This window comes from Cydia pomonella, chromosome 7 (assembly GCF_033807575.1).
Source record: "Cydia pomonella isolate Wapato2018A chromosome 7, ilCydPomo1, whole genome shotgun sequence".
NCBI lineage: Eukaryota > Metazoa > Arthropoda > Insecta > Lepidoptera > Tortricidae > Cydia > Cydia pomonella.
In genome coordinates, this window is record NC_084709.1 from 13,549,922 (window position 1) to 13,566,100 (window position 16,179).

At 39.7% G+C, this 16,179-nt stretch overlaps 1 protein-coding gene across 7 annotated transcripts in view; it reads right to left on the reverse strand.

Annotated features, from left to right (window-relative positions):
• Nucleotides 1–460: 460 nt before the first annotated feature.
• Nucleotides 461–16,179, reverse strand: part of LOC133519877 (rho GTPase-activating protein 100F) — a 61,186-nt gene continuing 45,467 nt past the window's right edge. For 4 of the 7 annotated variants that reach the window (XM_061854048.1, XM_061854050.1, XM_061854047.1 and 1 more), the window contains exons 13-21: nucleotides 15,834–16,077; nucleotides 15,083–15,342; nucleotides 13,057–13,242; nucleotides 12,530–12,752; nucleotides 11,965–12,165; nucleotides 11,292–11,573; nucleotides 10,647–10,727; nucleotides 6,512–6,624; nucleotides 461–6,098 (exon numbers count right to left, since the gene is read on the reverse strand). In XM_061854048.1, coding sequence (XP_061710032.1) covers nucleotides 5,547–6,098; nucleotides 6,512–6,624; nucleotides 10,647–10,727; nucleotides 11,292–11,573; nucleotides 11,965–12,165; nucleotides 12,530–12,752; nucleotides 13,057–13,242; nucleotides 15,083–15,342; nucleotides 15,834–16,077 — 2,142 coding nt within the window. In that variant the 3' untranslated portion in view covers nucleotides 461–5,546. Of the gene's footprint in view, nucleotides 6,099–6,511; nucleotides 6,625–10,646; nucleotides 10,732–11,291; nucleotides 11,574–11,964; nucleotides 12,166–12,529; nucleotides 12,753–13,056; nucleotides 13,243–15,082; nucleotides 15,343–15,833; nucleotides 16,078–16,179 lie in introns of all 7 variants that reach the window. The other 3 variants (XM_061854052.1, XM_061854053.1, XM_061854054.1) reach the window with 3 other exon arrangements.

Sequence of the window (16,179 nt, forward strand, 5' to 3'; positions counted from 1 at the left end):
GCCGTCCGAATTTCAATCCGGAGGTCGCGGGTTCAAATCCTGGGTCGTATCAATGAGTTTATCGGAACTTATGTACGAAATATCATTTGATATTTACCACTAGCTTTTCGGTGAAGGAAAACATCGTGAGGAAACCTGCATACATTTGCGAAGAAATTCAAAGGTGTATGTGAAGTCCCCAATCCGCATTGGGCTAGCGTGGGGACTATAGCCCGAGCCCTCTCGCACATGAGAGGAGGCCTGTGCCCAGCAGTGGGACGTATATTGGCTAAATTATTATATAAGACATTTATTTTAGTGTATTTTCAATTACTAATAGTGTGTAGTTTCAGTCATTCATCATTTGTACTTAGTTCGACCGTCAAACTTGAGCAATTTTCAATCTATTATGTATTTTTGATATTTAAAATGTGCGCTGTAGGTATATATGCCGTGTCTTAAATAGGGGAAATGAAAGCCATTTAACGTCGTATTATTTATTTCGTCTGTGTTCCAGCCGCCCGGTACAGATACGAGCGGCGTTTCGTTACCTTAAGTACACGTAGTAACGCTACTTTACCAATGTCGAAATACTGATATTATCGGGGCGGGCCCCGCAACACAAACGTACAGCGGTCGTCGCTAAGAGAGACATTTTATAATCACTGATTATCTACAATGCATTTGATATAAATATTTTATTATATTACAAATAAAATTTCACTATTTAAAAACGACTTAATAATTCTTTCTATAAATATTATTGAAAGATTTAATGAGTTAACGTTTACTTTCATCACCCATTCTTAATGCAACACCTATAGTCCGTTCAAAGTAGGTAACATGATTATTTATGGTCTCTTCTAGTATATACTACAGCCGCTATAGAACATATATGTCGAAAAATATCAGAACTCTACTTAATAGATTTACTATTGAGTCTTGTTTAGATATTTGTGAGCACGTTGTCAGTTATTGCTTGGCGGTGAAACCACTTCGTTAGTTAGTAGTTCATATTAAGAAGCAATTTTCAATTACCGCCAATTGGCAACCAACAAAGTGGTTTTGGCTAAAAACTATACCTTTCACATTTTTTAGTTTTCCGATTGATTTTATAAAATATTATCAAGATTACAGTGAACAGAATATAGTTACATTTCTTATTACACTCGTTATTTTTACAACGGTCCCAAATCATATTATACCTACTACTATTTATATTGTTTGAACTATACAAGTAAAATCATTTATTTAAATCAGTGTTTAAGGCTTTGTGGCACTGTTATGTAGAAATTTGTTCCATAATTTATTTTTTATCCAAATAATTAAAAAAAAAACGTCGAGCTAGGCTGTTTGAATATGTAGTTCATTTAAAAATATTGCTTTACCAACCCTATACAAATTGACTTCAACTCCTTTACTTTCAGGTGATAAAGTATAATAGCATAAGAATGTCACTTTAAGAATTATTCTAATATATAGTTAAACACGTAATAATAGTTCAAAAGGTTAATTCCGTAGAACGCCTATGATAAATAACCAATATTTATATTTACACCAGTTATGGCCAAATATTTTGTAATAACTAAACTCTGTTTTTTTATCCTAAATACTAAAATGACAGTACGGTTAATAAATGTTTCCAACCAAACTGTCATTTTGCTACAAAACCTGTTAAATAATTAACAATTTTTTTTAAATCCAACTATCATTTTAGTATAGGTACGCATGAAATATAATAACAGAGCCTATGTTAAATTTATTTTTTGTCACTTACATTCATTCATAAAAGCCTTTTAATTTGCCAATGGTAGCAAGATATCTCAAGTAACTACAAAAATCCCCTCTTGCGCTCCCCTAACATTACGACGCCCCTAACGTATGGAGGGTAGAGGTAAAGAGAACAATCTATGTGTACAAAGTGTCCATAAAAAAACTTTAAATAGGTGGCGTCACAATACATCATGACCAAGTTTTTGAATTTGATAAAACATTTCGAATCACTGACAGCGCACTTCAATCCGTCAATAATGTCTAAGTTCATGTCATCTCGTTGTGCTGCCCTAGCGCCACCGGAGAGATTTTAAACTTTTATTTACAGCTGCCAGCTGGACACTTTTGCAATAGTTCTCCCATATGAGATTGTTCTGCTTACCTCCACCCGCTATACCCTAATGATTAGATATGCGACGATGACAGCGACCATAAAGACAGATGCTATGATTTATTAAAAAAAAGGTGTATTCGCGAGTCCCTTACAAATTGTCCTGCTTTAAAGTTATACCGGGTGTGGCCTGTTACATGAGCAAAAAATTAAACTGTAGATTGTACTTCTCTAACTGACCAACATTTATTCAACGACGTTCAAAAATTATGAAGATTTTAGACTTACTATTTTTCATACAAATTAAATATTATCTTTAATGTACACTGTCATCTGCGTAATTGACGTCACTTGTCACGCTTTAAACTTAACAAAATTTGCTATACATTGCGTCTTAGAATAAACTTTAAAGTATGCTATTAAACAAATAGAAGTTATTTTTAAAAGTCACTGAACAAACGTTGGTCAGTTTGAGGTGTACAGCCTACGGTTCAATTTTTTTCTCATGTTACTGGCCACACCCAGTATTCCGGATGTGAAAGCCTTGCTGCGCAGCTTTACAACAACAATAACCTGGCCATATCACCTGTCTATCTGTTTTAAAATGAGTTAGCAGTTTAAGGTTTCAATCTCAACAGTAATGCCGCAACGACTGCAGCACAACTTATCAAGGAATTTGACAGTAAAATCGCCTGTTTCCCGTTGCTACAATGCTGCGCAGAAACGATTTTACAAGCGGAACGTAAACTATAGCGCTAGAATTGTAATATAAGCTAACCTTTTGAACTACAACTAGTGTCATAAAGTTATCTGGTAGTTGCTCTCAAAGCGACCGCCGCTCTGAAGCCAACTGAAGCTGTGCGCCGTAGTCACTACACACTACTGCCGCCGCAACGGCCGGCTACGGTCTGTCGAGCGACACTTCAAGCCAATCACAAATGTTAAAGCTACGTTTATCGTATAGTTATTCATCAGTGCGTGTTGGTGGACGTTGGACACATGTTTGCACGAGCATTGGTTATTATCTATTATTTATTTCATAAGCCCACTTTATCATGAATTCTATATGTAAAATAGGCTATTGTATTTTTAGCAGAAAAAGGTTATTCTTTAATAAAACAATTGATCGAAAAAAGCGCTACCGACTAATTAGGTATCAGAAAAATATCAATTATAAACTTTTAACTGTTAAACATGATCATTGTTACAGTTTAAGTACGTAATGAAATACCTGACTTGAGTCATTTGCATATTCAACAAGTCTAATATAAATTGCAATACCACGTCCAATATCCAACAAAATATACCGACGTACAAAGATTAAATATGACTGCTTTAAAGTTATTTACAATCATGTCTACAGTATACAGAGATAGATAAACATTGGTAATATTACTCGTACCATATTTAATATTATTGTAGTAGTTTATTCCGTGCACGAATCTCATATTAACGTTGTTGCATAAAAAAGCCCCAGGAATTTTTAAACGTTGCTGATTGACTTCATTATGTCATTTATTTGAGGATACATACACAGAGGTGAAGGCTATGGCAGGACAATGACAGACAGTTTGACATTTTTTTCAGTCAAAAGTATAAAGCCATCATCTACAAACGAGCACCCCTATACACATAACCTCAGACTTCCCCTTATAAATACTATTTACCGATTATATAGTCTGTCATTAAGCGACTAGGCACTGCTAGTAGGTAGGCAGTACTTAATATGCAAATCAATTGAATCGGTTCCCTTAAGCATTGGATGCTAGTACTACAATCTTCCTTGAATACTCTATCACCAAGAAACCCTGATAGTTCACGTCAGAATATTAAGGATGAGGCCAGAATTACAAAGAAGTTGTAATACGATGAGGTAAAAATATGATCTACTTAAATATATTTCACTATAACATCAATCAATTGACAATATTAGAATTATTTTTTTATGTTTTTCTAAACTGCTGTTTTGCACATCATTGCAACAAGTGATACTGATTGACCTGATAATAAGGCCATGAGAATACTGATCCTACTTACATCAGATAGGTACATATTCGCTTTAAACAAAACTAGGTTCCCACCGTGTTTTAGTGTACCTATTAAATCATGTAACCCCATCCTTACCGATTGAAATTCGTGGACGAATATGTAAGAGCTACATTATCATTATTATTATAAGCGAGGTTCCAAAGTAACGTATCATTATAAACGAGGGGCAGGTAAAAAAACAAGTATCAAAACGTTTTTGTGTCCCATATCAGTCGTGTTATTTGTGCAAATGGTTTATAAAACAGTTATCAACAACAAAATTTTGTCTTGAAGTGTTGCTCAAAAGTGTCTGGTAACCATGTAGCTTCCGACAGACATATAAACAAGTGTATACAATATTATGATTTCTATCAAAAATGGACCAATCATGGCAGTGATGATTACTGAATCAGTGCAGTCATTGGTCGATTTCTCCCACTCTTATATGTCTAGCAGACGCTCCTGTAATATAATTGAACTGAGATTCTATTTTTAAATACCGAAACATCGATATCCATACCCAGCTTGTAAAACTGGCAGTGGCCATTAGATTCTAGATTGTTCTAGATTGGACGAAAACCTCTCAAGGTCATGGATCGTGGTCGTGACTTCGGAATTTAAACATAGCTCCTCTGATCTTGAGATTGCGACCGAACTCAACCTAATTTATACCCATTCCCTCGCAGAAATAGCGATTTGTGTAAATGTTTTCTTAACACTATTATATTAAAACTTTATTGTTACTTGTCAATATTTGAGTAGATAATTATTAATTTTAATGTTTGGCTTTATGATTAAACTCTGCATCGGGTAACTGAATATAGCAAAAATTCAAACTTTATTCTATAAGTCGATCGCTCATTCTCCGAGGGGTCCCCACCTGTGGCTCGCAGCCCCTAACTACTCTGATATGGTCTCAGTCTCAAGACAGTCCGTACGTCTGATCTCTATGATACTCTCTCCCTACTCGAGCTACTGGCTTGTGCGTTCTTTCGACGCCGTGAGACAGTCACTTCTTATTAATGACGTTTAAATGAGTTCGTTAGGAATGTTCGTAAAGCTCGCGCCGAAAGCGCGCACAAGCGCCTGATATGTGGGATGATGTGTGTAGCGCCTCGGGCCGCCCGCCGCAGATCCGACCGAAGGGTACAAAACTGGAGCGTACCTACATATACGTATATAATTATATACAATGTACATTACAATACGATAAACACTATAGAGGCTACGGGGCGGAGCGTCGGCGGCCGGCGAGGCGGGTGCCTCGCGCGTCAGTGTACATTCTCACAATAATATACATCGTAACTCGCTCTATATATAACAAACATTACGAACGCGCACCACGCTCGTCAAATAACATAATATACAGCAGAATCGTAGCACTCTTTCGATTCGATAAAAAAATTGACTAGAAAATCTCAATTCGCTATGAGCACTATGTGTGCGTGGATGAGGGAGGGGAGAAGATGTCAGTGGCGCGCCATGCCTCCGCCTCCTCCTCCGCGTCGTACTGCTGCAGGAACGGGTTGGTGGCGCTGCAGTAACGCGGGCTCAGCGCGCCGCCGCCGCCACCACCTGAGTTCAGGGTCACAGCTAGCCCCGCCGACGTGCCCGGGATGGCGAACCGCGGCGAATCCCGGGAGCCTGACTCGCGACCTGGCGTCAGATCTCGCGGGGTCAAGTCCCGGGGAGTACTTTCTCTAGGCGTGCCATCCCTGGGCGTACTCGTCCGAGGTGAATCCCGAGGAGAGGCCCGGGGCGAGTTCCTCGGGGAGGCTCTCGGAGAGGAGGCTCGGTCAGGCTGCCGTAAGATTGAGGACACGGAGCCACCGTGTTTAATTGTATCCGCCGGGCTGTGGCTGCCGGAGCTACTGCTGGGCGAACCGGGAGAGGAGACCGTCACCTGACGGGAGCGAGGCGGAGCGGGCAGAGGCCCGCGGAGAGGCGACTGCGGACGATATTGGCCGGCCCTGACTGATGAGAGAACCTATACCGAAACACATTACATTAAATAATTACATTAGTAGGTATCAATTTACAAGGTCCTAACGCTTTAGAAAACAAAGATAATAAGGTTGACTGGTCGAGAATGCATTAAGTTCGCCCTTTGTACGGCTGTACTCGTATTTTCTTTTGTGCAATAAAGATTAAATAAAAATAAATAAAACTAGATTTGATCCGTGCTCATAAAATTTGGATGGGTTACCTAAATGAGTGCTTTGCAAGAAGCATAAAGCAGAAGCATTGAAATATGAGTTTGCACCTTTACTAAAAATAAACTTCATTGTATCGCATATCATTGCTGGTTTTTGAATATTGGTAGTGTCACCTACTATGTAACTTGAAATGTTATAATATTCAGGAATAAAATCAGTGTAGCAGTAGTTAGTAAATACAAACATGTGCGGGCGGCGAGCGGTCGGGCGCGGGCCGAGCCGAGAGAGCTGGCGGCGGAGATGCTGCTGATGCTGCCGCTTGAGGCCGATATGGACTGACTGAGGGCGGAACTCGGCCTGCCGAACAAGCATGATTTCTCAGTCCACAACCAATACTTATAACCTCGTATCTCACAAAAGAACTGGTGTAAATCGGGCGTCTTTCACTTGGACATTATATAAAAGTTCACGATTTTGGTACATTTTACTATAGCTTTTAACGTACAGCGAATAGGTGATAAGATACGAGCTTTAACATTATGCAGTAGCTTATTTATTTGTAATTTAAGGGTTTTGGTTGTCAACCGATGATGTGTTTTTGAAAAATCTACTGAGATTATTTTTTTACTACGTCGGTGGCAAACAAGCATACGGCCTGCCTGATGTTAAGCAGTCTCCGTAGCCTATGTACACCTGCAACTCCAGAGGAGTTACATGCGCGTTACCTACCTGCGGTACCTTAAAAAAAATTCAGGCGTTCTCGTCGTTCTACTAACTATTCTCACAGTAAAGACTCAAGGATAGATGGACCTGAAGGGCCAAATTCTATTTTGACAAGTATAGAATGAAGTAATAATACAATACCAACTTACTTCCTGACATTACTTGTTGGTAAAAAATATATTGAATATTTATATTACAAATGAAGTAATATCTGTGTAGGTACAAAAAATAATATATTCGCTTAATAGCTCTAAAATTAAATACTATTATTACGGTATTCTTTTTTCCATACTGCTTTTTCGCTTATATCCATTTTCAATAATTGACTTAATGACTGATAACTATACATACGAGGACTGCTTTTTAAGTCTCCCGCAGTTATTAAAAAAGTATAGTGTTTTAAACTTCTCGAATTTAGACGTTCGAAACAAAAGAATGATTTTTGACTGTTTGTTGTGAAAATGGAAATCACAAAGGAAAATTTGCGTGCTATAATTTTCTATAACTTTCGAAGGGGGTTAACGCGAATTCAGTTCTTTAAGGAGCTGACTTCTGTATTCAGTACCAAAGCACCTTGCCTTAGGGCTGCAGAGCGCTGGTATTTGGAATTTCAACATGGACACTGCAATCTCAGTGACAAACAACGTGAAGGTTGTCCGAAATCCGCCGTGACCCAAGAGAACATCGACACTGTGAGACAACTGATAGTCGAAGATAGTCACGTGACATACCGTGGAATAGAGGCACTTGTAGGTATTTCAGGGACAACAATTCAAAAAATCTTGAATGAAGAGCTCGGTGTAAGGAAGTAAATCTTACAATGGATACCATATTTGCTTAGCAATGAGCAAAACACGGCTCGTGTTAGATGGTGTTATAAAACTACTACGTTTTGGCCGCAGAGAGTCCATACACGTCTACGATATGATTAGTAATGATGAATCTTGGATTTATGTCTATGATCCAGATTCCAAGTAGCAGTCAACTGTTTCGATCTTCCAAGATGAGCCAAAACCGACAATACGCTCTAGAAGCACTTCAAAGAAAATGGTCGCGTTGTTCGTGGCAAAGGCTGGTCAAGTTGTACACGTTGGCTACAAGATCGTAAAACGGTTAATGCTGACTGGCATACGACAGTTTGCTTGCCACAAGTTATCGCAAAGTTCCGAAAAATAACCCGAAATGCCGAATGCACTACGACCAGCGAACGAAAAAACATGGAAGACTAACGTCAAACAAAATATCAGCGTAAAAGTGGCCCCACTATTAAAACACGCAGTACTCATAACGGACCAATTGCAACTCGGGTCTTGTTTTCTTCGACGTAACTTCGTTTGACCATGATTAGCCAATTTAAACCACCTAAACTACGATTGGTGCATTATAAAATAAGGCGCTGTGATTGGCTGTAGCGTTGACACTTACAAATATATGACAATGGAAACCGACTCGAAGTAGACGGTTTCATGCGATATATAACGTTTTAAATGCAATATTTTTGTATGATAATTTATTATTTTATTTTAAAGTGTATTAATATACAGGCTTGTTATTTGTTCGTTTGTCGCACGTGTTTAAATGCAATTGGGCCTCCGAACCAATTAATACATTGTATCGTTCATCTTATATCGGGCACCTGTGATATTTAGTTAAGTGGCACAGAAATATGTCTGATAGAAATTAATGTAAATTTGATAGGTCAATATCGGAAAAAAACAGCTGGCATTTGGGATTTTTAAATTTTGCTCTGATCAAGATGAAAACCGATATCTAAGGATCTGAGAGGCCTTTTATTATGAATATGAAATCAAAATATTTTTATAAAACCACAGGTTAGAATTTCAGAATTTTTCATCCGCTTAAGATGAAAACCGATATCTGAGGATCCGAGAGGACCTTTATAACGAATTTTAGATCAAACATCAAATTTGGATAATAAAAAAAACGCCCGCCATCTTGGATTTCAATTTTCATCTTGATCAGAGCAAACATGTAGAAATCGTATTGAAAACGTCGTAGGAATATTTTGTATGGGAAAATATCATTATTGTTTTTACTATTTTCCTCGCATTCTTTCCATATTTTTTCACCGTTCAAACCGTCCCTGGACCTAAAAATATTCCAATATCAAAATTAGCCAAATCGGTCCAGCCGTCCGCCAATTTATCGAAAAGTTATAAATAGCAGCGAGATACCAGGCCTTAGTAAAAATAAACACGTAAAAAGCGCCATCTACAACGACGATTTGTATTTACTATCACGAATTTAAATTATCAAAACCACAACCTGCACAAATTTAAAATGAAAGTTTCTTAATATCAACAATTGTTTAAAATGCATAACATCATCCCCATAGAAAATCTGTTTTGATCAAGAGAAATGAAAATAATATGATCCTAGATAAACTATACGTGAAAGGTAATCCCATATTTTTTCCAGTGTTTGTTGGAACGATTAGCACATAATTTATCTGCATAATAAGGCATATATCTTTTATTAAAGATATAATTTTAATACTTCTTACTACGACTGTCACAACAGGCCGCCATTTGCGAACTAAATAGCTCAGCGGCACAAAGTTGACGCCCCGCCCGCTTCGGCACAATGTGTGTGGGGTCATTTTGCAGAGCTAGTTCGTCATCTATGTTTATTATCAATCGCTGACTACGACAATGCAAGCTCTCACATTTCTCGAGTGACAAAAGCATTTTTACACAAGAAAAACGTAAAAATTCTGTACCACCCACCGTATAGCCCTGACTTAAGCCCTAACGATTTTTCCACGTTCCCAAAAATCAAACAAAGTCTTCGTGATCAACGTTTCCGCACACCCGAAGAAGCGGTGGATGCATACAAATAAGTGTTTCTAAAACTGGTTCGAGATAATGGTGAAGTGTATGAAATATCGTGGTGAATTCTTCGAAAAACAATAAATGATAATTCACTACCAAATTGTCTATAGTTATTTCTAACGACACAACTTAAAAGGCTACCCACGTACCTTACAATTTAATTGTAGGTATAATTGTAAGTTTCCAATAAAAAAATAGGAGTTTTTTATGAATTGTATTGATAATGAGCGTACCATATTAGTTATGAACTTACGAATTAATAGCTACGTGCTCTACTTTATGACAGTGCAGTAAATAAGTAATACTTAAAATATTGTAGATTTCTTGTACATGAACTTACGTATATATTACAGCTGCCTTGTAAATTTCATAGTATATCAATTGCTACCCAATGGATCCCTCAGACTATTAAGAGTTGTTTTATAGTGGACAACTGAATCACAACAGTTGAAATTTTGCCAAGAAACTCTCAACTTCAAGTCAACTGTCGCCAATCACGACAATTAAACATCGGAATTCAAAGTTTCGTTATTGGTATTTTCAAAAGCTACTTTACAGTACATATGGGGCTACTTTATAGCACTAGTGCGAGAAGTAGCATATTATGTTACTGTGTCGAACATTTAAAGGGCCATATGTACTGTAAAACGTTGTACGATACATGTGCGAATAGGTAATTCGCAACTCGTGTCGATTTAAAACACTCCCTTCGGTCGTGTTTTAATTTATCGCCACTCGTTTCGAATTTCCTATTTTTCGCACTTGTATCGTAATGTACTATTATTTGTCTTTATCGTGAGTTACCTTGGGGGAGGATGAGTGAGGCCGCTTGCGACGCACTGACTCTGTTTCCACGCAGCCCGGTTGCTGGCTCGCCGCGCCGAACTGTCTACAAACATACATGCGTTAAGGTACCGCTTAGCCCGGCACACAATGTGTTCACTTGATTGTGTTATTTTAAGTGTAAGCTACGTATCAGTTCAGAAATTGAGGAGAGGAGAATGAGGTCGAAAAGGAATGACAGAAATGTTAAAAAATTGATAAAATGGTAATGATCATGCCCGCATGATATCGGAACGAAACTGTGGACAACCAATGAACTTGACTTAAATGTGTAATAATCTACTTATAAATAGGGTCCTAAGTCCTACATTTTCCAAATTACTTGGTTTTCTTCGATTTCTGAACGGAATATGAGTAAAGCGAAAGTAATTATTGAAAGTAGCGCCAGATTTTCTTCTGGGATTTGATTTTTAGTAATTATTTGTGCATGCACGTTGTTTGTAACTGTAAATGTACAATTTAGTACTTAATAAAATGATATGTATCATGTTCACTAAAATGCTTTTGCTAAGTATTTGTAAGTAGTGTTTGTGATTTGGCTACAGTGCGGTCAAATCTAATTCTTCAGTGTAGAAACTAAACAAATAATATGCGAAATGACATTACCTGAACGTTTAGGCGCAGGCCATATTTGAAGGAGACATTGAAGGACATGAATCGGTCTCTGGTAGTCCAGGTCCGTAGGTGGTTGAGAGTGCAGCATTAATGGGGGTGCCAAGGCCACCGCTAAATGCTGGGGCGACATTTTGTTTCGGTCCTGAGCTGCCACGACTAACGCCAAGTGGTCGAGTAGGAAGACCAAGGTGGCGCGCGCGGCGCGGGGCAGGCATTCTACTATCGAGGCCATCAGACGAGCGTTGCCTTCACGGTCGTCCGGAAGACATACTCCTATATATAACGAATACGTTAAACAATGAAAAAATCACAGATCCTTATCAAAAACCGAATACCAAATATTTTCTTAAACTCTGCAATGGCTAAAAACATATGCACAAATTAATTTCGATTAAAGTATCATTTAACGACCTGCAAAGCATACCGTAGCAAACCTAAGTTTTAGAATTAGCCCCTGATAAGACAACATTTTCTGATTAAATGTTATTATCAAGAAAAGTTTCACAAAATGGTGCAATTACACCTGACCCTCTCTGCATAGTAACTGCGTTAGAAGAGGCGCATCCGTTCTGCAGGAGAGCGGTCAGATGTTTTTACAGACGTACAATTTACATAATTTACAATTTACGTATTATTTATTTATTTATTAAAACAGAGTACTAACCTAGCGCATCCAGTGTCATCTGGTACAAACACCGGCTAAACAGCGGCTGCGGCAGCTCCCGCAGGTAATCCTTGAGCAGGCCTGTGATGACGTTGATGTCGGGTACCGAGTCTGGTGCCAACTCTACTCCGCGCGCGTTCCTCTCAAACGACTCACGTAGAATGCGCTTCTTGTTGGCTGACCCACATAATCGATAAAGGCCTGAAAGAATATTTATCTTAAAAAGTATTTCTATACAACATAGTCGATTCATTGTAACCCGCTAAGCTAAAATAAATAGAATCCCATTATACGTTACGAAAAATATATATATGCTTGCTTAAGGCACTGATTTCATAGCAAGGTAGTTTAAATGGTTATGGCATACGATATTCAAACAGACAAATAAAAGATGCTATGACTTAAGTTAATATTTTCAGAACTTTAAAGCTAACTATTTTTTCGTTGACACACAACTTCACAACTTAAGGGAACCAGTAAAAACTGATGAACTAATAAAGTAAAAATTTAAGTGCCCTATGCATCGGCTATGGCATTAGAAGAAAAGACAAAATAAAAAACTCACCTATGATATCCAACCCTCTCCGCTCAATCTCCTCAACGCAACGTCGTACGATGAGCGGCACTGGCGGCGCGTGTGCTGGCCGCACCTCCCGCGCCACCACTGCGTCGAGCTCAGCTCCAAACAGTGGCGGAGGAGAGAGGCGTGGGGCAGCCGGCCGTCGTCGGAACAGCTCGTGAGGTTCCGTGTGACGGACGCGCACGTATAGCGTGCCGCGGGGCTCCATCTGTAATAGAAAAAAGCTCTCAGCAAAAAAAAAAAACATTAAAATGTTTAACTACCTCCAACTCTGCTTGCAAGGCCAAAATCCAAAATTGATAACACAAGGCTAAGGGACACTACATATTCTACGCCCAACACTACGCTGTAGTCCATTAGCAGGTATAAGAGACATAGCGTTGACATTTGTCACTATGGGCCAGGGATTGGCGTGACTATCATTTCTTGAAGACCATGCTAGAGCTACTTCGAATACCATTAGTACTTTTCTAAATTATTATTTTCTTACACTAGGCATAGGATATTCCTACCTTAATGGCCAACTGATGATTAGGTGACCTAGCCAATAGATCGGGCAGCGTCACGGCACCGCGGTAGCAAAGCTTGTGCCGATGCTGCGGATCCCACGAGTACACCAGCACGTCCAACTGCCGGTTGTCCACTAGCTCTAACTCGAAGGACTCGTCCCAGTCAAACTGAAGCTCCCCTGTACGGACCTAATGACAAATAATTAGCAATTTCATGAGTAACTATCGTGGTAATCGAAAACCATATTAGTCACTTTTCCTACTCCTCTACTGTTATCTGTCATTTATGCATTCATTAACACGAATATAAGAACATACATAAAAGATTTCAAGAAAAGTCTGTATTGTCTATTCCTCATAAAAGCTCTTGTGCTTTTATAAGCCTATAACGTTACTGCGATTAATGGCTACCAACCTAACAAAACCAAAACGAATACAGTTTTAAACTAAGTGCATTGCTGCCAACTTACAAAATATTCATTTGGTTGCATAGTAAAAATAATTACTTCATAAGTCAGAAACACGCATGTGACACCCGGAATATAGCAACACCCATAGACTACGAAGACCACTTAGCGTTGCTTGTTAGTCTCCGTAGCCTACGGTGGCCAAAATTGAGAAAAAACTGTCCAAAATATTAATTTAGCAAGTAGCAAGTACCAGGGCCTCATGAGTTACGAGGTGTCGCTGACCGGCCGGCCGCGGCCCGGGGCGGGCCGGGCGCGTAACAAGGTATGCTCGCGCGTCTGGGCTATATACTTTTGCTGTAATTTGTTTACCTAAATTAAGATTTATTTTTGTTGACTCGTAGGAAAAATATTGTATGCAACGTTGTATAAGTAGGTCAAAAAATTCTCGTGGCGTATTCCTTTACAATGTTCGCCTACGCCTTCGGCTCCGGCTCACATTGTAACTCACGCCACTCGCCTTTTTTGACCCTTCTTATACAACTGTTGCATAAAATACTATAAAGTTAACCTAAGGATGATTTTGTCGAACTGTTAACATATTCTGTATTTCTATTTTACAATTCCCTATTTACCAAATATTTAGTTGTTATCCAGAAACACTTTTATAAGAAATCCGGTTCCAAATAATTTAATTAACGCATTCACTGTCAGCGCGATCTACACGCTTCACTCCGAGCCGATTACGTGGTTTATCCGCTTTGTAGCGAAAAGCGCCTACAAACATAAAACCGCCAAGCCAACCAAAACGTGATCGATATGGCGAAACTATAAGAGTTTTGAGTTGACTACGGAACCTTAAAAGGAGAGTATATATCAAAGAGCATTTTGAAAAAATATTTCGCATTTTCGGCTTTATTTTTTTTGCAGGTAATTATTTATTATGGCAAAAGTAGTAGAAATATTAAACTAAACAACGAGCGACATAGTGAGGCCACAAGTGATAAAAATGGACCGTTCTAATACAGCCGCAGTCCACATATGTTTAATACAGATACAATTCTTAACCTATTATTAAAATCAGAAAACACCAGAAAGTTATAACTTCAGAAAGTGGTCAGAAGCAGGAATGCATAAGAATTTTTTTTTTGCATTTATCAGAGAGAAAGATTTGCCAACGAGCCATGGAGAGCATATTAGGAGTCAAATTAGTGGATCGAGTCCGGAACACCACGCTGCGTCGATGTAGCTCGGAAAGCGGCCAAGCTAAAATGGGATTGGGCTGGTCACGTCTGCCGAATGCCGAATGAGTTGTGGGGCAAAGTCACTACAGAGTCGGAGCCTGAAAATTCGAATCGGGGATCTGGCAGACCTCATCGAGCGATAGCGGGATGAACTGGACTCCTTCTTGAAGAAATGGCCAGACACAGCATTGGACAGAGATCAGTGGAAAGATTGGGGGGAGGCCATTGCCCAGCAGTGGGACACGACAGGCTCCAAATAATAATAATAATCAGAGAGAAACGATGTTTGCAGATTCTAGTGAACTTGTAACGGCAAATTTTAAACGCGCTACTGTAATGAAATAGCGCAACGATCGAAAGACTCAAATGGAAACTCACCACTGTCCTCGCTTTATGCACTCGATCACACTCAAGCACGCAATACAGGTCCCTGGGCGCCACGGGAGGCTGAGCGGGCGCTAGCGGCCCCGACGGCGGCGAGCCGGGCGAAGAGCCCGTGGGCGCCGGCCGCAGGTTCCGGCCAGCCAGCAGGTGCACCCACAGCATGCCCGACACACCGCCCGATAAGCGAGATAGACCGGTCATGGAGGCCGACAGGCCGCCCGAGCCTGGCTTCTCCACTTTGTATTTTAGGAACTCTGGAATGGAGGAAGTTGTTAAGTGTATTTTAATTGATTAAAAGTGGTACCTACCCCTTTATTTGCATCAAATCGTTCGTCAACGTTATCGTAGTTCCTCAAAGTTTATTATTAAGATTAATCTACATGACGACGGCCACTATATTCAATGTTGATCTGTTCGTTGATTGTTCGTGGTGTGATCTAAGTAATTTATACCACGTTGAACCATTTGATTCTCTCAAGACGAATTCGTATCCAAGTTATGCTGCTATGCTATCACCCATCAGCTACATGCTTCTGCTATTAACAAAAATCGTCGGTGTGGATGTCGGTGTCGCCATGGTATGTACACACAGCTGCAAAAGTGCATACCCACGGAATACCTATAAGCGCTACTGACTTAGAATGGATTAAAAATTACTATTATCTTACACAAATTAACTAACAATTAACAAGGCGGTATTATTGCAACTGCGTAAACCCCCAACATTAAAGAACGCAATATTAACCATTGGGATTTATATCTAGATGGCGATGATGTCTCGAGCCGGGCGTCGGCACGGGGCTGGGGTTCGGGCAGTTGAACCTGGAGCCCAGCTCCAGCAGCTGCCGCACGCGGCGCGCCGACGGCGAGCCACCGGCCGTCGGGCCGAGCTGCTGGGACGAGAGCGAGCGCGCGGGGAGGTGCCGCGGCCGCTCTACGCGCCGGTTTGCCAAGCCAAGGGAAGACCCGAAACGACTGCCGCTTTCCATCTGAGAGTAATCCAGTTTATTGAGTTGAGAAGATCATTCATGTACTAGATGGAGCATGTAAGACGATTCGCGATCACCACACATTGCTACTCGCAAAATCTC